This window comes from Ostrinia furnacalis, unplaced genomic scaffold (assembly GCF_004193835.3).
Source record: "Ostrinia furnacalis isolate ACB-3 unplaced genomic scaffold, ASM419383v2 OfSCF0682, whole genome shotgun sequence".
Taxonomy (NCBI): domain Eukaryota; kingdom Metazoa; phylum Arthropoda; class Insecta; order Lepidoptera; family Crambidae; genus Ostrinia; species Ostrinia furnacalis.
Genome location: NW_021130921.1, coordinates 1,071,597 through 1,091,970, shown reverse-complemented (window position 1 = coordinate 1,091,970; position 20,374 = coordinate 1,071,597). Strand labels below are relative to the sequence as shown.

General features: G+C 35.5%; 2 protein-coding genes and 1 non-coding gene across 12 annotated transcripts in view; 2 read left to right on the top strand and 1 right to left on the bottom strand.

The window, feature by feature from the left end:
- The window catches only part of Dh31 (diuretic hormone class 2), an 81,131-nt gene extending 69,299 nt beyond the window's left edge, over nt 1–11,832 (top strand). For 2 of the 10 annotated variants that reach the window (XM_028323730.1, XM_028323733.1), the window contains exons 2-6: nt 4,909–4,992; nt 5,527–5,631; nt 7,384–7,404; nt 8,935–8,947; nt 10,796–11,832. In XM_028323730.1, the coding sequence (XP_028179531.1) occupies nt 4,910–4,992; nt 5,527–5,631; nt 7,384–7,404; nt 8,935–8,947; nt 10,796–10,912 (339 nt within the window). In that variant the 5' untranslated portion in view covers nt 4,909 and the 3' untranslated portion in view covers nt 10,913–11,832. The other 8 variants (XM_028323732.1, XM_028323734.1, XM_028323736.1 and 5 more) reach the window with 8 other exon arrangements.
- A 1,572-nt stretch (nt 11,833–13,404) lies between these two features.
- TRNAE-UUC (transfer RNA glutamic acid (anticodon UUC)) lies at nt 13,405–13,476 on the top strand. The gene has a single exon. It is a non-coding gene; the product is annotated as a tRNA-Glu (tRNA).
- A 2,488-nt stretch (nt 13,477–15,964) lies between these two features.
- LOC114366777 (peroxisomal catalase 1-like) lies at nt 15,965–18,104 on the bottom strand. The gene is made up of 2 exons (XM_028323755.1): nt 17,982–18,104; nt 15,965–17,567 (listed from the first exon to the last, which is right to left on the bottom strand). The coding sequence occupies exons 1-2, from the start codon at nt 18,102–18,104 to the stop codon at nt 16,062–16,064; spliced, it is 1,629 nt and encodes a 542-aa protein (XP_028179556.1). The 3' UTR covers nt 15,965–16,061.
- Between the last annotated feature and the right edge of the window lie 2,270 nt (nt 18,105–20,374).

The following is a 20,374-nucleotide window of genomic DNA, read 5'->3' as shown; positions in this document are numbered from 1 at the left end:
ATTGACACAAAACGGGTAATCCCTACTACTTTGTAGGTATATACTATGGTAGGTATTTTTTGATGTTTTAACATCTAACCACAGTATATTGTGACCATCAAAAACAATACTTGTCAAAAAAACCAAGTCTCGCAACTCAGTTGTTCTACGGTAAAAAGTTGTGAGATCCATGTAATACCAAGTCCAGGCCAGGAAATCTTTAACGTTTTACATAAATATATTGACTTGGCCATCGCACTAAATAATTTAATTTACACGTGTTTTCATGCGATGGCCAAGTCAATATATTTATGTAAAACGTTAAAGATTTCCTGGNGGCGTTCACTAGCTCTTAGTCTATATTGATAATAATGTGTTCATGAACATAGTTATTAAGTGTAATACAAGTGCAAAGTGCTAGTTTGGTGCAATTTATGCCCACTTAATTGGTTTCGTGTTCCAACTAATTGGCATTAATTGTATGGCACTCTTAGTTTTGTTTTGACAAAAATGTAAAAATACTTCCGTCATTTTGGCCTGTTTACACACAAAATAATGACTGAATTGAATTCATTTGCTATAAATTCAAACCGGGAACCTCTCTCAGAGATTTATCAACATTTTAAAGTATTACCCCAAAATTAACGAACTATTATTTTAGCCCTCAGAGTATTTAAATACTCGTGGGATAAAGTTATTTTCATAGATAGAGTTCCAAAAATAATTCCATACCTATCTTGAAATGCGTGGGGGCCAACATCAATCGACAAAACCAAGTACCCGTAACAAAACTGAACCTTAGTTTATGTTATCATTTCCTGTCCATTATCTTATCTTATTATCTTTATTATTTTTCAAACGAAAATTTATTTTTGTATTTGTAAACATGTTACTTTCTACTATGAAAATACATTGACAAGAAGCACGATTCGGAAATATCAAATTCTATCCCAAAATTTCTTGCAGTTTTTCTTTCAGTTGCGAAATTCATACCTTACGTATTTATGAATCTATACATAAAAGCGAAAGGTCACTGACTGACAGACTCATTCACTCATCGCGAAATCTCTGAAACTACAAGTGCTAGGAAAATTTAAAATGTAGGTGCTCACTAAGACAGGCTTTTGCAAAATTCAATCCCTAAGGGGGTAAAACGGGATCCACGCGTACGAAGTCGCGGGCGGCCGCTAGTAGGTATCTTGGCTTTGAATGAAATCAATGTTTTTTGTAAAAACACTGCATTTGATTTCAGTATTATGTTAAGTAGAGCCCAAAATAAACTTTTAAAACGTGTATGGTAAAACAATTTTTTTAATATAGTATTTTTTTCCAATTACTATGTAAGTATTTTGTATTTTAATAGAAACAAACGAATGTGTTTCCTTTTTAATTTTCACAGTAAAAGCCGCGCGCTTACACTAGTTTGTTGTAATTAGCAAGCCTGCCATGTAACTCGGGAGTGTGTCAACATAGCGCTTGACTGACCATCTGTGATACGAATTCTTATAAAGGTTTAACACAATATAGTTAATTAAATACACCATTTTGGGTTTTAGCGTGGTTGAGTTTGGTCGCATTGCGTAAGTAAAGAATTTATTGGAAAATAGTTTTATAGTTCCCAAAAAGGAAAAAGGATTAGGTATATAAATTATTGACACAAAACGGGTAAGCCCTACTACTTTGTATTATGGGAGGTATTTTTTAATGTTCTAACATCTAACCACAGTGTTGTGATCAGAGAAGAGCAACATTTTAGTCTGTGCATTTTTAAAATATGGATGTCAGTCACTAATTACATATTGATTATGTTACGATAATGAGCAACGTATGAACGTAATTATTACATTATAATTAGAAAGTAAACTCAGCCATAATTAATTAATAATTAGCCTAACTACTAACACCCTGTTACGTTGGTGGAAGTTCATCGACAAAATTGGCATCTCTTATAACTAGCCTTTTTTTTGTATATAAATAATATTTTTAAACACGTATCATAGGCTTTTATTTTCTATTTACTGTATTTAAATTTGTGCATTTTAATAAATCTTATTTAATGTTGTTCTTGTTCTGATTACCTACTTAATACCTACAGAGCAACTTTATCATCATGAAAGAAATGCCTGCCCCTGAAAATTGTGACGACTGATCAAATTAATTTATTTTTTGTACAAAAACATGTCTCGAAATTATTTTTAAATCTCAACTTTAACCTTCACAAAATGATGAAAAGTTTCTTCTCGTGCTACAGTAATAAATATCAATTACTTATATTATAGGAATAGTCGCATGGGTGATATTTATTTAACTTTCTATATTAATTAGGTGAAACCGCAAACAAGGCAGGTTGTATAATTATACACCCCAAAGTTTGTGCGTACTGTACCATTCCGTACTACTTAATTAGAAGTTTTGTTTTAACTGGAATGTTAAACTTTTAATTATAAAATCGGTATGACTGTATTTTTGGTAATTGTTTCAGTGTTTCAATCTAAATATAACTCAAAGGTGACTGATTGACTGACTGACATTAGTGATCTATCAACGCACAGCCCAAACCACTGGACGGATCAGGCTGAAATTTGGCATGCAGGCAGATGTTATGACGTAGGCATCCGCTAAGAAAGGATTTTACGAAACTCCACCCCTAAGGGGGTAAAACGGGATCTACGCGTACGAAGTCGCGGGCGGCCTCTAGTTGTAAACATAAAGGGTTTCAAGAAACCTTACTCAGTACGAAGAACTCACAGGAGTTTATCTCATCTTCATAATGGATGACGGGTCAAAATGTAGACACTTTGCTAAATACGCCAACTATTCTAAAGTTTTGTCCCTGATTTGGTACTGAAATAGATTATCCGCATTCATGGCGTTTGGTACATGATTAAATTTGTTCATTCAAGACTTTGGCTTGTTCCATAGAAATAAGCACAGTTTCAATTGTACCTAGCTAAATAAAAATTGTTCCAGCTATCGTATTAGCTCCTAATTTAGCGAAGCTATTAATAAAATGTGATTATCATGAATATCTTTATTAAATTGACACACTGAAACGATATTACCAGATATAAGTCCGTTGTAAAGACGCAGACGTATTATTAGAATTTGGTTTATTATAGAATAAGTAATAATAATCAACTAATCATTCTGATGGGATAAAAGCAAATCTTTTAGCGTTTCTCGAAATCCAATAATTCTTATTTGTAAGCTTTTTGTCCAATTGATTTGTTATGACGAGAACTATGAAACATTTTTGATTTGATTTGAAAAGTAGTAGGTAGAGTAACACAATTTATTTTGTTTTGTTTGTAAAAGACAAATATTTTATTTATCCTAGTGTTGAGTAATCACAAAACCCTTCGGGAAATTTGTCTCTCTCTTCTTGTTCCGATTCAAGAGCCGTGTCAAATACATTTGAATAACTAACCAAAACAAAAGCACGCTTCCTCGACTTGCATTTGTTTCACAAATAAAAATAATAATATAAATACAGGTTGAAATTGCAAGGTGTTGCCAAATTTACAGCAGCGACTCAGGATCAGTAAGATAATCGATTTACGTCAAGAAAACAAATATTTTATTTCATATTTTTATCAGCTGCGTGCGGTTTCAAAATTGACTTACATGGAAACAGTTAACTGCAAAGCTTAATAGACAATTTATGGTGCGCGAAAACTTACGATAGGCACCCGCGAATTACACTTTCTATATTTTTTTTCTTGAAAAATACAACGATTCAAAATAATTACGATAAAGTTATATTGTTATACTCATAGAGCTTATCAAAAAATTGTGGCAACACTTTGCAATTTCACCCTGTATAAAAACAAAACCAAAAAAGGCCAAATAAATTATTCCTTTCCTTGCATTGCATAATGCCACTTTCTCTGATCAGATTTTACTGCCAGTCCTAGTTGACTCTGTCTACACGGGAAACGTGAGGTAGGAATTTTCAGATATTATAGTAGTATCATGCCATTATAAGAACTATTAGTAATTACTCTAGTTACGGACTGAATTTATGAGACGGGCAGTCTCCTCCTCCTCTTATATTATTTTTTGTAGTAACGAAAATCTTTCAATGAGACTTCTCACGACGTATGAAGACTTTATGATGTTATTTCCTCACGTAAATTACGTTACCTACGGTAGGGAAAAAATACACCTAGCAAAACTTTCAATTAAAAAAAGACTTTTTTAATGATCCTGGATTCGAATGAAAAAAGTTCAACTTACAGGGAAACTGTATTTTTTTCAAACAATCTGCCCCTTTATTTATAATCTCTCTGTCGTTTATTTCCTTTTATTTCCCTCGTGAACCTTTTTAAGTTTGCATCGCACTTAGTGTGTAGGTCGAGTTACGTCACTTAAGGCTCGTATCGTTTTACCAAAAGATCATTGGGACTCCAAAACAAAACCGCCCTAATTTCCTTTTTATCCTACAATAACATAATTTGTGGTTAATTAATGATGAACCTCATCGGGTTTGTGATTTTAGGAGTCTCTTAAATTCATCAAAATTTTCTTTACATTATCTCGTTAACGATAATCTAAATATTAAAGACGCTAGATTCAAAAACACACGTTAGCTCTGTGCTGTAGCTTGGACAATGTTATTATCTCCTTTAGAACTCATTAACCTGGATTTTTAGACACCGTTGAGTCTGCACATACAAACAGCAGTGAACATACCCTCCAATTACGAAAAATACCCCTACGCTTCCCATGGATGTCGTAAGAGGCGACTAAGGAAGAAATATGCGAACATCAGACCTCCCCAACACATCTGGCCAGGGTGGAGAGTGCCTATAGGCCAAATCCCTTTTGCCTTTGGTAAATTAAAGAAGGTCGTCGCTGCAGTGGAGACTAAATGACATGATGACGTTGACGATGATATTGATGATGAAGATATTTTTGTTGTTGTTCCAGGATGGTGCGAGCAAGCTATATTCTGGCGTCCTGCGCTCTCATCGCCCTGCTGTTGGTCCTGCCCACATCTGCGTACCCCAGGTAGCAGTACTTTAATCTTTTTAACACTTAAAACCCTAAGTAATGATAATCATTTACCGATTAACTAAGTAATACCATTTTCAAGAATTTATTGCCTTGTGAAAAGGTAAAAATGTAAACTTGCTTGCCTGATTAAGAGTTAAAAACTCCTAAGTAAGACAGTACTAGAAAAACTGTTTATAATAAGTTATTTCGAATCACGTAACGAAAATAATAACGATACATAGGTAAAATAACTGACGGCCGATGGGGCAGCAAGGTTCTGGAGTGGAGGCCACTCATAAAGGTAGCAGGAAGGCGCTGGATGCAGGCCGCTACCAACCGGCCATTGTGAAAATCATTGGGGGAGGCCTATGTTCAGCAGTGGACGTCCTATGGTTGAAATGATGATGATGAGTTAAAAAAATACCACTACCTACACCATGGCGGGCCTTACAACATTCTTAAGATATTGATGATGGTGAGGCACATAGAAGGTAAAGCCGTACAAATGTCTCGAACAAACCAATTATTTCTTAAACAATTTATTTCCTTCAGCTACAACAACTACTACCGCGACGATGGCCAGTACGAGCCCGAGGAGATCGTGGACATGCTCGGCAGACTCCAGAACCTTCTACAGTTCGAACGCAAAATGGAGAAGTAAGTTGATGTCACTTCAAAAATTTCCTCTTTTCCTTTTCGTTTCTTGGGGATTCAGTGTGGATCAATGGATTTTAACTTTCAAGTCTATTCTCCTTTTTTCTTGTTTAATCTATACGGGAAACATTCTAAAAATTAACTGAATTTATGGGTATTTCGATTGCATCCGATTGGTGATTGTTAATTTGTCGCATGTGATTGGATGAATAGGGAATATGCAAGATTTTTTACCCTACTACTTCTATGCTTAGAAAGTTTACATCTTGCTATGAAATTAGGTTATTATACCAATATTTTCATGCATATTCTCTACATTTTTACTTCTCGGTTAACAATTAATTATTGTGATGTTTTTATCTAAGTGTCTATTCTAAAATATCATAATATTAAAACAATAATGTAAAGTATTTACAAAATGTTGTTTAGCTACAGATAAATTTCGAAGTTAGGTATACATTATTCATGAATATTTCAATCAAACAAATTGCGATTTCAATTTGAAGTTCCAAACTAATTGTAAAATGAATAATATTGAATCATACAAAACCGTCCCAGATCTGTTAATACTTAGTACCTACATCAAAATACCATTGTAGATTTAGATTTGTGGTAAAGATTTTAGATGTCAAAGTTCTATCAAATTTAGTAATTGAAGGACAGACTTTAAAGTCTCTAAGTTGAACTATTCCTTTCACTAAAGCCAGATGAAAAGTTTTACTTCTGTGTAAGAAAGGTCAGTTTTCATCTAAACTTCTTTGCCTACATCTGAAGCGACGTGTAACTGTGCCTCGTGGAACACGTTTCAAGGAAAACTGCAGCAATTTGAGACTCTTTTTTATCATAACCACACCAAATCAAGAGAACATCACAATATTCTGGATCATAAGCGATGGTCTAGTAGATAGGTAACTCCACATTTTATGAAGCTAACATTTTATATGTACCTTGGGAATCACTACACATACACTCTCATGAATTCATATTTAATACACATGCTAAGGCACAATAAACCGGTTGAGAAAAACAAAAAAAATCGTATAAGAGCAGAATTATTGTATTTACCTTTATATCGGGTCCCAAAGGAAAAAATCCATTTCCAGGAACTCGTTATGAAATATTCGGAGGTAGTGTTTTTAAATTAAATATTATCGTAAGATGAAAGCTGTTCTTGAAAAATTTATCGATAGCTATTAATTACAATAGCCAGTGAAATTTCAGGCAGAAAGAAATTATTCAAATATTGGCACATTTAACTCCTATAAAATTCAATTTGTTTTGTATCTATCAACACAGTTCATACCACTGAACGCATTGCCTTGAAAGCACGCAGATAGTTATTATGACGGAGGCATCTGCTAAGAAAGGATTTTCCAAAATTCATACGGGGATCCAAAGCTTGTATGGAGAAACATGCGGGCGAATACTATGGCAGAAAGCTAATCTAGATATAAACGTGGACGTATTTAGAATGTGCCTAAAATTTCCTAGGAATTATTCGGAATCCATTTAGCTAGATTAATCTATAATTCAAAGTTCAAACTATTTAGCTGGACAGTAACTGTCACCATTAACGATATCCAGGTCCTAATTATTATTCAAAACACGATAAACTCATTGGACAAACAATTAACGGTTTGACTGGCAGATTGTAATTAAATTTGGTACCTATCACCACTTTGAGAATAATAGTGATTGTATTTTTTAATTGTGTGTGTTTTCTTTAATGTTTTCACATGTTTTGTCTCTTTTCAGCTTTAAAGATGAAATCACTAGGTACGTGTAGAACGCTTTGGGTTTGCAATGTTTGCATGATTTGTTGTATGTATTTTTTTATTATTAACCACATTTGTAACATGCCTGTTTACTATCAAGTTATTTATTATGCTAAAATAATTATAAAAACTAAACTTTAGATACTTATTTTATGTTATGTAGGTAGGTATGTAGCTCTGTTAAATTTAATTTTGTGCTCTTGTGGTTAAGAAATCTTTTTTCACGCATAAAGTTAGCATAACGATGGTGAATATATCAACGAATAAAAGGCTGGGTTGCACCATCTTACTTTAACTTTGACAAACGTCAAAAATCTGTCAAACTCCATACAAAAAATGCCGGTTATCGTTATAGTTACGGTCAAAGTTAGGTGGTGCTACTCAGCCTGGTTTAATAAATGACGTTTTAACAGGCTTCAAATTTTGAAACAAGAACCGGTTTAATATTTATGGGAGGGATAGATACCTCATCCTCTTTACGCACCAATAATTACTATAGCGTTATAATCCTGTTTCTTTAATTAGAAGCAACACATTTTAAACTCTTTGTTAACCTTTTAAATAAATTTTGCTTACATTCACTTAAACTAAGCCCCAAATAAAGTAGCATTGTTAAAAGTTCTAAACACTGTTAATTTGGAGCCGCGTCGAAAAGGTCATAAAAGAATTTGCAAAGTTACAGCAATGCAGCGCGTTTCAACATATTTCACTTTGTAAAGCTCGGCGTTTGACAGTGTTACATTGTGTACATGCCTTGCACATCACGGATTCTCTACCCCGAATTTAGATTCCCCGCAGGCTGATTTTTAGTCGGCCGATAGTTGCGCTCGATTCTAAATTGTATGACGAATCGGTCAATAATGTGTGCACTTTTATACATTGTCCATACTGATTAACAGCCCGATCCAACTATCGGCCGACAAAAGTCTGTTGTAGTCTACGACTAGGCATAGTCTTACTTGCATTACAATAGAGTTTCGCACTACGTCCGAACCGAACTCGTTCAAATACGGATCTAGAAAACTAACTAGAGAAATCGTATAACGGATATCGGATCTAGTGCGTAAACTATCTTACAAAATAATACACGTAGTACTATGACTTTTCTATACCATAATAATATTTTCTCGGAAACAGATCGGATGTAGGCACTTAGTGCAAAAAAGTCCGTCAAAATATCGATTTAGAAAGTAACTAAATAGAAAATATTGGATGACGGAAATCGTATCTACTAGTGCGTACACTACCTTAAAATAATTCTACGACTTAGTATTCCAGACCGATTTTCACGGATACAGAAAGTAGTGTGAACCCGCTCAGACCGATCGACGCTCTTAGGCTGAGTTGCACCACCTAACTTTAACGGTAACTATGACGATAACCGGTGCATTTTGTATGGAGTTTGACAGATTTTTGACGTTTGTCAAAGTCAAAGTAAGATGGTGCAACCCACCCTTAGTATCTAAAAAGTTTGCATGTTACATTAGTGACAATAACCGTTTCTTTAGCTACAATTTTGGACTGTTCACAGCGAGAAACGCGCCNCCCAACCCATCTGGCCAGGGTGGAGAGTGCCTATAGGGCAAATCCCTTTTGCCTTTGGCATAGCTGGGCACCGTTAATCAAATGGTTAACTTCGTTAATCGTTAAACCGTTAGTAAAAAAATTAACTTCGTTAAACGTTAAAACGTTACATTTAACAAGATTTAACGCAAGTTAACGTTAATCGTTAATCCGTTAACACATGTTTAAAACGAAAAAAGTAATTGTATGCAAGGTTCAAATAATTTCGAAAGCTTGTATCGCGCACGGAATTTATCCCTCTTTTATGTTTTAGTAACAACTGCATTTCAGAATAAAAGCTTGTTTTTAAAAAAGTATTTTATTATTATAATTTTATATTACACTTTTTAGTAGTTGACTAAGAGCTAGTGAACGCCAGACCTACGGCATTTTATAAAAGCTGAAGTTATACCATAAAATCTGATTTTTATGTATAATATTTGGGCAATGATAGAGATAGAAGTGATTTCGACATAAGCCACACAGTTTTGACAGTTTCAACTCCTTGCCAGACAGTTTTTTTAGGATAGCTACCAAAGCAACGATGACCCAAACTTCGTAATCCACCAACATTCTTCTAACCTATATTGGGAGCATACGCTGACAAACTTTCAGCTTTTATAAAATGACGTAGGTCTGGCGTTCACCAGCTCTTAGTCTATAGTATCTCAATTTCAGAGCCTTGGTTCAATTACAATACAATTTAGCACCCTTTATTAATCGAAGTTAGCACCTACTCGAAAAGACAAATCCAACAAACCCAAACTCGATAATTTTCCACCGTTTCGTTTAGGATTCCTATGGCCACCTCCTGACTCCATCATCAGGACCCTGGACATCATCTAGTACTAAAGTGCTTGAAAAGACAGATCCAACGAACGCAAATTCGATGCGATGCCGCCGTTTCATTTAGGAGTCCCTATGGCCACCTCCTGACTCCATCATCAGACCAGCTTAATGGTACCATAACATTGCATTTTCATCGTACTTACACAAGTATACCAAATTTCAGCTCAATCGGTTGAGAACTGGTCTTAAATTCATTTGCAAGATTTGTCCCACACATACTAACAAGTGAATGAAGTCAATATAAAGCTTGTAAATAAATAAAAAAATACCATTTTTTATATCCTTTCGTCCTGGTTACAAAAACTATTATTTTGGGTTCTGAAAGTTCTGGAAGCCCGAACGTATTTGTCAGAACGCGTTTTTCTAGTGTTTTTCAGCGTGCCTGCTGTATCTTTTTGATAAATAGTAGGTACTGGATTAACGATTAACGGACTTAGGATAATTTAACGGAAGTTAACGAGTCCGTTAACATTTTTTAAAGTTAATTTAAAAGTTAATCCGTTAATAGAAATGTTAACTTCGTTAATTAACGATTAACGGATTAACGAGTTAATGCCCAGCTATGGCCTTTGGTAAATTAAAGAAGGTCGTCGCTGCAGTGGAGACTAAATGACATGATGACGTTGACGATGATATTGATGATGAAGATATTTTTGTTGTTGTTCCAGGATGGTGCGAGCAAGCTATATTCTGGCGTCCTGCGCTCTCATCGCCCTGCTGTTGGTCCTGCCCACATCTGCGTACCCCAGGTAGCAGTACTTTAATCTTTTTAACACTTAAAACCCTAAGTAATGATAATCATTTACCGATGAACTAAGTAATACAAGATTTTATTGCCTTGTGAAAAGGTCAGACGTTCTTACTGAAAATGACTTAAATACAGCATTCGATAATTTCCATAAAACGTTTATATTATATTATAAATTATGCTTCCCAATTAACCGTATTAAGATCCAAAACAAAGGCAAACANAACGCGCTCTGGACCTAGGACTCAGCCGTGGCTACTCCGGGGCTCTCCAAGCCAAGCATATGCTGGGCGTCGCCGCCGCCAACTCGGCCTTCGGTCCCGGCAGGAGGCGGCGGGATGCCCACTAGAACACCAACAACTCCGGGGCCCCACACAAACCCTGGGGCCCCGTCACACCTCCTGGGGCCCCATCACACCTCGCCCCACCACTTAGAATCCACGCTTCGGGCCCACCTTCGGCTGGCAACATCTACGTAAACTTACAAACTCAAGCTTTTAGAAAGCTCTCGCAATTCATAGTCATGTACTTCACAATAACGCTGTATACTTTGCCTTCTGTGTCTAAATAAATCGATATCTTAAAAACGTTTGTCTAATAGTGTTTTGAATGTAAGATGGCGGAAATCGTGAATATTAATCAATATTCATTCATCTAAAATCATAGTTCGATCTTTATCTTCCATTTCATTGTTCCATCTTAACTTATTCAATACTTAACAAACTAAAGTTCGTTACTATTACACTTATTGAGTTGCATAAGTAAACCTATTATTCTAGTCATTTTTACCAAGAGAAATTAATTCTAGTACCTATTAATAGAAATAATTATTTTGTATAATTGCATACAATTTATTTTCGTAAAAGTAACTTTATGTTTAGAAATTGACTGATTTGAGCATTTCTATGTGATAAGCCTAAATGCGTAATTTATCATTTCTAAGATTTTACAAAATGAATAAGGAATACGAAATAAACGACGCCAAAATATTTTTCCTAAAACTTGACTTTTCCTTTTAATGTAAAATGACACTATTTAGTACAACACGCTTAATGTAATTAGGGAAACTTAAAAGTATTTATATTAATTAAGGTTATCCAAGCTTTCGTTAACATTCCATCATTTTATAATAGTGATTTAATGTTAAACTTAAAATTCCTATAACGTACCTATGTGGCAAATTTGTTTAGTACTTAAATGGTTATTATAAGTGATAAAATACCTCCTGTCTAGAGTTTATTGTTAAAAATAAAGAGATATTCATATTTATTCACGGCATTTTCTTTTTTTTATTCAATTTTCCTTCTTTAAGCACCTGTTTAAAAAAAACTTTTAAATCTTATAATGACAAATAAAAGCTCTTAGATTGTTTTCTTTCTTTCATTGTATTTTAAGTCAGAGCATTTTTTATAATGAATACTGAAAGAATTTACTAACAAAAAAATGCAGGTTCGAATCCTGCATCAAGAAAAAATCTTGTGGTGAGGAATTTTATTAGGTCATTATTATATGTTTTAATCCAGCACATAGATAAATAAAACTATTTTGTACATAGTAAATTTTAAGCGATAGTAAAATTGTATGTGGTTCTACAAATATTTATAATGGGGTATTTTTGAAAAAATAGTATAAACCGCCATCTATAATGTTAGTCTGGAACTAACTTTCATTTATTTCTGTCCAAGGTTTTACGCGAGAAAGCGCCATCTAACGCAAACTAATTGAATCGCTTGCTCCAAACTACAAATTGAAACCTAACTTTATGGAGTTCTTTGAATAAACGCAAGAGGGCGCGAGTACCTAAAATAGATGTTGCGTGAGCAGTGATACTAGATGTCACTACATGTACCATTTATTTAGTCCCCAAAATATTAAAAATACAAAAAAAAAAAAATAGGCTAAAATTGTATCTAAATAGGCTGATACCTATAACCTGGTGAGAACGAATTTTCTTTATTGAAATAGTAGGTAGTATGATGTTGTTTATTTAATACTATAACGAGTGAGCATTGCATCTTGATTACTTTAAATTAGAGATGAAACGGATATCCGGCAACTATCCGGTAGGCCGGATATCCGGAATAAATTTACTATTCGGCCGGATACCGGATAGTAACTCACTATCCGGCCGGATACCGGATATTAAAAAACTACTACAATTTCCTGTTAATAAAATGAAATACCATAAAATGGTACATTAATCTTTGAGGTAAATATCAATAAAATGGCTTATAATAATGACAGCTTTTATTTAAAGTCCAAAAAGTTACAAAAAAGCCATATTAAGGCCTTTCAAAAACCTAATTTCTTTTTCTGGGCTATTCACTCTAATGACGAATACATAAATAGGCGCTATTTTTTTCACTGATGGTCTGATGACATGATGCAGTTAAGTCAGATTACGCAGCAAGTAAACTAATTTAATTTTCGCTATTCAATCACACACGATGGCAACCGAAATCGCCTGAGTTGATCTGCTCCCTAGAAAAGTGGCAAAATCTGACATTCTATTCGGTCGGACGGATTCGATTTTCGAAAAGTGTGACTAGTCTAGTCTAGACTAGTCTAGCTAGACCCACTGATCACGTTCGAAACACCTGTGCGGCGTTAAACTCGGCACGAAATGCAACGAGACAATGAGCCAACTATCCGGCCGCCGGATATCCGGCTATCCGGCCTATCAGCTGGCCGGATATCCGGTATCCGGTATCCGGCCAAACAACTATCCGTTTCATCTCTACTTTAAATGTTTATTTTCAGTTACCAAGTGTGCAATATTACTGTCTTCCAAATATAATGAAAAATTAGGTTAAATTACAATTTTTCAACAACTTTATCAACTCCCGTATGGTCTAGTGGCTAGGATACCTGGCTTTCACCCAGGAGGCTCGGGTTCGATTCCCGGTACGGGAAAAACTTTTTGTTTCCCACAATAATTTAATTTTGGTATTAAGGTTTTTAAATGGACCCAATTACATTGCAACTGTAATTTTTACTTTAACTAACTAACATGTTCAGTTTATTCTGTAACTGGTAATGGTTATTTATGTATTTATTTTAAGTCCATCTAACAATCACAGACAAAGTCGAAATAATTAACTTCATTAACACTGCCTACAAAGTATAATGATTAGAAAACACACCTTCAATCTTCTATCGTGTTTTGTTTATGATAATACGGCACGCAGCCGTCAAATAGTGATGATGTACGGTATCTGAAACCTCTCGGTGGAATCTACTTGGTCGGTAATTATGATAATAATGGATAATACTTGTAAATTATCTTCAATTAATCCTCCCAACCATTACACATAATGCTTATGAGTAGATGCTAATATAATTTTACACAATATAAATAAACACACTTGCCTAGGCGAAACTTTTTAAAGGCAGAATTAATTCAATAGTGCAGGTAGGTACTAAGAAATGATAAAACTTTTTTATTCTTATTTCTCTTTACTTAGGATCGTATCTACTTTGGGTAAACATATTTTATCCATTAGATATGATGACAGATAACTTTATCAGGAACTAATGACACTGGCTCTGAACGTTAGGTAGGTATAAAATCCGCTATGCGAAAGGCAATGTCCAAGCATGCGCCAGTACCCATCTACCTACGTGTCCCTAGTATAAAGTACTAACAAAGGTGGCAACAAATGGGGTACCAATGACCAGTGTACCTTGACCCTCGATACCAGCTACAACACCCCTCTCTCGCGTCTACTCCAAAGTCCTCAGCAGGGCAGGGGAGATCAGCTTCCGATGGACTGTTGATCGACAGGCTGAATGTGTACTCACTTGGATGCCCTTAGATTTTTTCAACATGGCCGACCGTTGTATTTATAAAGAGCTATTTCAGTGCGGCTACAGACATGGTCGTTAGCTCGTTAGGTCATTAGAGTGTCGCAGTATGTTTTACCTATAGGTAACGCCCTTATTTTGTTTATCTCTTTGATTGATCATCAAAGGCGTCTTCTATCATTATTAAAGCTGTATCATTGTTTTCTAAAAATGACGCCTAAGTATGATTCTACACTCAAATTATGGTAAGGTAATCGTTTTCAATAGGTACGGACTCCAAAACATAACATAACCTATTATATTATTAGTATTTCTACCATTTTCCTTCATTATCCAATTTAATTATCACTCGTAATTGTAGAGAAAGCAAAGTTTTCCGCCCCCGTAACGCTTTTGTAGGACGAATCGATATCACAATATTATAACTGTCAACATGTCTGCCCATGAACTTAGCAGTTACGGAGTTACGATTGTGGCACGCGGGGTCAACGCCCTCGATCGATACTGCACCTACACAACCAACTTCAGCAAGTTTGTATGCGAGAGGTTGTTGGGTATTTCCAACCTTTCAGGACTTTCTTTTTGAAGTACAAATTTTCAGATGTCTCTAAATGATGGATCGAAAGTTAATAAATAAAAAAATATTATTCTGCTACCAACATGAATCATAAATCAGTCGGCAGAAAGAAGAAATCAATAAAAAACTATCTCGTAACAAATAAACCCAATAGTTGATTGGTTAGTAGGTACTANTCTTAAAATGGCTCTACTGTAAAGTTTGGTTTTGAGACATACGATAGTTTACTTAGGAGGCATCGACATAACCTATTATATTATTACTATTTCTACCATTTTCCTTCATCATCCAATTTAATTATCACTCGTAATTGTAGAGAAAGCAAAGTTTTCCGCCCCCGTAACGCTTTTGTAGGACGAATCGATATCACAATAACTGTCAACATGTCTGCCCATGAACTTAGCAGTTACGGAGTTACGATTGTGGCACGCGGGGTCAACGCCCTCGATCGATACTGCACCTACACAACCAACTTCAGCAAGTTTGTATGCGAGAGGTTGTTGGGTATTTCCAACCTTTCAGGACTTTCTTTTTGAAGTACAAATTTTCAGATGTCTCTAAATGATGGATCGAAAGTTAATAAGTAAAAAAATATTATTCTGCTACCAACATGAATCATAAATCAGTCGGCAGAAAGTAGAAATCAATAAAAAACAATCTCGAAACAAATAAACCCAATAGTTGATTGGTTAGTACTACCATTTCATTTAGTAAAGTAGTTTTTGCAAAGTAACTGGTCTAAAAAAAGAATCAAAATTACATAAGGTGTATATTGCGTTTTACCCACACATTGTCGTCGGCTGTAAGTCAATTTTCCTCCAACGACCCAAGTTCCAGCAAAAAGAAAAAGTCACTTTCCAAGAATTCCAGTGGGAGGGCAAATCAAAGGATTCTTACCTTTAGCATTTCATTTACCAATTGTGGAACTATCGAAACAATGTGGTCACAAAATTAGGTTTATTATGAAAATATAAAATTAATTTCGTCATGAAATCGGTCCATACTTTACAATAAATCGAACACTAAAGCATTCATGGACGGAAATTTTGATGATTGAAAATTAAAATTATACAGAAAAAGAAACCGGAAAGAATTAAGAAAAAGTATTTAGGATATCTTATTTTAAACGACCTTGTGCGAACAAGCTGACACATCTTGCAAGAGGCTCGTATCTCGTTTGAGCATCCAACTTGGCAGCAGCATTTGCTCTCTCTTGAGCTGCCTTATAACTCACAGTCACTCTATGACCCAAATCCTTAGAAACCATCGATAACAGACTAAGAGCATTCTTCACAACACGACGGTCCACATTGACAAGAGTAGCCGCCAAGTTATCTGCAAGCCTTTGCCTATGAGCATCGTTCTCTAAAATGTCATTGTAGAACTCTGAATTAGGCTGCAAATCAACAGAATTTCTATCCCACATGTGTTTCCTCACTTTCGGATGACTCAAATCAACAATTGGTTCTGGACCATTAAAAGTGTTGGGGTAGTAAACCGGGGCATCGTGCACGTTATCTCTTACCGGAGCTTGACCATCGCGATTGTAGACCTTCGTATATTTTGGATGATTGATTTCAATATTATCGTGGTTACCTCCCAAACGGTACTTGTGAGCATCGCGGTAAGCAAATCTTCGTGCCCTGAACATATTGTCAACGGGCCCAGGTATACCAGGCACTAAGTTGGCAGGGTTATACGCACTCTGTTCTGTATCTCTAAAGTCATTATCGGCATGCTTATTTAATACGAGTCGGCCAATGGTGACAGTTTTAAAAGTTCCTCTCTTCCACAACCTTGTCACGTCGAAAGGATTATAATCTAGATGCAATACCTGTTCTGGAGTCATGATGTCCATGTCTAATCTCCATGAAGGATATTTCTTATTAGCAATTGAATTATACACATCTCTGGTGAAATAATCAGGATCTTGGCTGGCTATAGCTTGGGCTTGAGCAGTGGTAAGATTAGCCAACCCCAGTTCAGTCCGAAAGTTAAACTTAACAAAGAAACTCTCTCCATGTTTGTTGGTGATTTCATAAGTATGCAATGGGAATATATCCATTCTTCTGTATCCATCAGGGATCCCGTAATCCGAGTGTAGCCACATAAAGTTGTTCAGTACATCTGGTCTTTGGGATATAAAGTCCCAAATCATTGTGTAGTCAATTACATTTGTTTTAGGGTTCCTTCTGAATGACCTTACAAAATGGGCAAAGTCAACGGGATCTCTGTATAGGTAGACCGGAAGATGTAAGTTTAGGAAGTCTAAATTTCCTTCCTGTGTGTATAATTTGACTGCTAATCCTTTGATTTCTCTTCCAAGCTCTTGTCCACCTTTGTTTTGAATGGCTGTGGAAAAACGTCCAAATAAAGGAGTTTTCTTTCCAATTCCATTGAAAACATCAGCACTGGTGTATTTGGAGACATCATGGGTCACTTCGAAGTATCCGTGAGCTCCAAACCCTCGGGCATGCACAGTCCTTTCCGGGATTTGTCTGACGTCAGAATTTGAGGTTGTGTCCATGTGGTAGGTGTTGGAGAATATGTCTGTGTTCATTGTGATCGTCTGCCTGATGTCAACAGGTGCTCCGGCAGTTGTTGTGAGAACTCCTATTGGTTTCTGAAAGAGACAAAAACTCAATATAAATGTACATATAGTTAGTAGAGCAATATTATTACCAATATCGCACAATTTATTTTTTATTGATTTTTTTATTTATCAACAGATCATAAAAGTAGTAAAGAATCACCCTTAACTGACGGCTTTCAGTTAAACTACCTACTTGTAAGTGAAAGCATTAAGTATCAAGTTAGTTAATAGCCTTTACTTATAGTGATTTTTAATAAAACATAGGAGCACGTCACACCGCAACTAAAAATAAAGAGTGCCTCATCAGACGACATGGTTTATGAAAAACAGACACACTTTTTCACTTTGTACTATCAATCGTTTTCGAGGCAAAGATAACTTCATGTTAATGTTGTTGGGCATTATCTTTTTTGCATTAATAATATAACTGTACTCAGTACTCACAGGATGTTCCTCTTTAAACTGCGTCAGCTGTCTGGGCACATAGTCTATGGTCACATTATCGTACACATACTGGGTGGAGAGGTCCACCACACTCCACAACAAAAGAACCGATACGCCTCTCATTATGCAATCAGGCAAATGCCTTAACGAGCACACCCATCTGATTTATAAACCCATCAATAATAGTGGAGGATACACGTAAAGCAACAATGTTAATTTGTTTAACATCGGATGTACAGCTTGAAGCATGCAATTGAGACTATTAGTTTTTCAGCGCAATTATTAGCAGGATTTAATTGGGTATTCTTTGTTCTAGGATAGTGAAAAAATTTGTACATTTACAGCGTTGGAAATTTGTTATACCTACTAATTTCCAACACTGTAAATGTACCTGTAACATTGTAAGGTAACTTATTACCAGTAAATCTGTAATCATACCTCATTGACTGAACTACCTCGTTCCACCACAGATGGAATCACTTGGACCTATTTGCAATTTTCAGATGAGATTGAAAATTTGTCAATATTCACTACAAATACAATGTCTTCACAAACGTCTCTTATTTCAGAATACCTTGACACTTGGACCCGTTTCTTAGATGGAATACAAAATGTGGAAGATGACTAAGTTCTCAAAGATCTGGAATTTGTATTCCATGCGAGTTTAGTTACAAACTATGACTATCAATTTAATTGCCTCAGAAGAAATATGATTCTAGCCTGCCCAGTTGTCCAGTCAACCAGCACCTTTCAATTATTGCTTGCGTATTGCAGTCAATGTAGGTACAATATCAAACTTCTAGACGTTTTGTCACAAATGTATAGAAAAAATACAGTAAGCCAAAAGCTGAATAAAGAAAAAGTGAATAAGTCGGGTGTAATAATAAATAGAAATAACTCAGTGTCACGGTTAGTGGCTTTAGGAGCAGTGACATATTTAGAATTTAGAGATTTAGTTAGAGAAATAAAAGATAGATTTAAGTTTACAAGTCGTTTATTACAATTTAGAGAAGTGAGAACTCTTAGGGAGTGGGTTGTCGAGCAAACTATCGTATCGCACGAGATTCGTCACCGGTGGTAGTATATTCAAACCACTGTCCTCGCTAGCATTTATGGTGATGTGGGTTGGTTCTTCGCTGGTGGTAATCCCGCAGAGTCGCCGACGCGCCAGACGGTTAGGGCCGTACGCACTGTGGTGTAGGGCCACTTAGAGTGTGCGCACGGGCCGTCCGACACGGCAGGCAGCTTTGCCGGGTTGAAGAGCCGCTGGTAGTTCGACAGTGATGAGATGGCCATTTGTAGTGAAGATAAGGTGAGAATGAACGTGAACCCTGCAAATCAAAGCGGACACTAAAGCAGTTGCTAGCTTTTGTCCGTTTGACTGCGACATCAAAATACTAGCGAAGCAGATGGAATGATTTTGGTAATAAATGGTGATGTAATGATGTGGCAGTCAAACAGAATTACAATAGGTGCAGTGAAAGTGATTGCAGTGAAGTAGGCAAAAATATTAAATTATGTAGGTAGAAAATAATTTAGCATATCATCTATGTAGGCAATTAATTTATAGAACAATATAGGTAGGCAATAATTTAGAATAATTAGAACAAGTAGAATAAGATTAGATTAGTTCAATTTAGTAAATTAAATAGAATTTGGAATAAGTGTCGTTACAGTACGAACAAGGTCATTTAAAGGTCATGACGTGTCGATGTCATTTCACAAAATATTTAGTTCACTTATTTAATCATGTAGTAAGTTGTAAAATAATAAATAATATTAGGAAGTTATAGAAATAGGAAATTTGTATGAAATGACACCGAGCACATGGATAGCACATTTGAAGAACAAAATGGCGGCGGGGTACTTACATTTAGGACAAGTATAAAATCTAAGCGTTAAAAATACTTTTGCAACACTCACCCGGTAGCGGGGTTCACCAATTCGCGATTACATATTTAGTTTTTAAGATATTATANACATGTTGTACGTTTTTTTATGCGACGATTGTTGTAGAAATGGCAATTGTCAAAACTTCAAAAAGCTGTTATGAGGCTGACCACTGGTGCCGTTACCCTATTTGTATTTAATATCCAATTTGTGAGTGAGTATGTGTACGAATTTAACATACTTAAAAACAGTCCGCCCGCTCGACAGAGAACAAAAGAAATCTCGAACAACTTGTTTCGCGCGGGTTTGCTTGTAGATTTATTATTTTATTTATTTTATTAGTGTAGAACAATATGAATTATTTAATTAAGTTATTTAGTTAGGTAGTTTAAGTAGATTTAGATATTTTATTATTTAAGTATATTTATTTAGGTAGATAATAGTAATTAAATTAGAATTTAGATTTAAGATAAAGGTCAGCGGTAACGCTAACCGTTACATCA

Coding starts and splice junctions, on each gene's coding strand:
- LOC114366777 (XM_028323755.1), bottom strand. CDS start 18,104: ATGAGAGGCGTATCGGTTCTTTTGTTGTGGAGTGTGGTGGACCTCTCC. Junction 17,568..17,981: donor AGTTTAAAGAGGAACATCCT/GTGAGTACTGAG, acceptor TGTCTCTTTCAG/AAACCAATAGGAGTTCTCAC.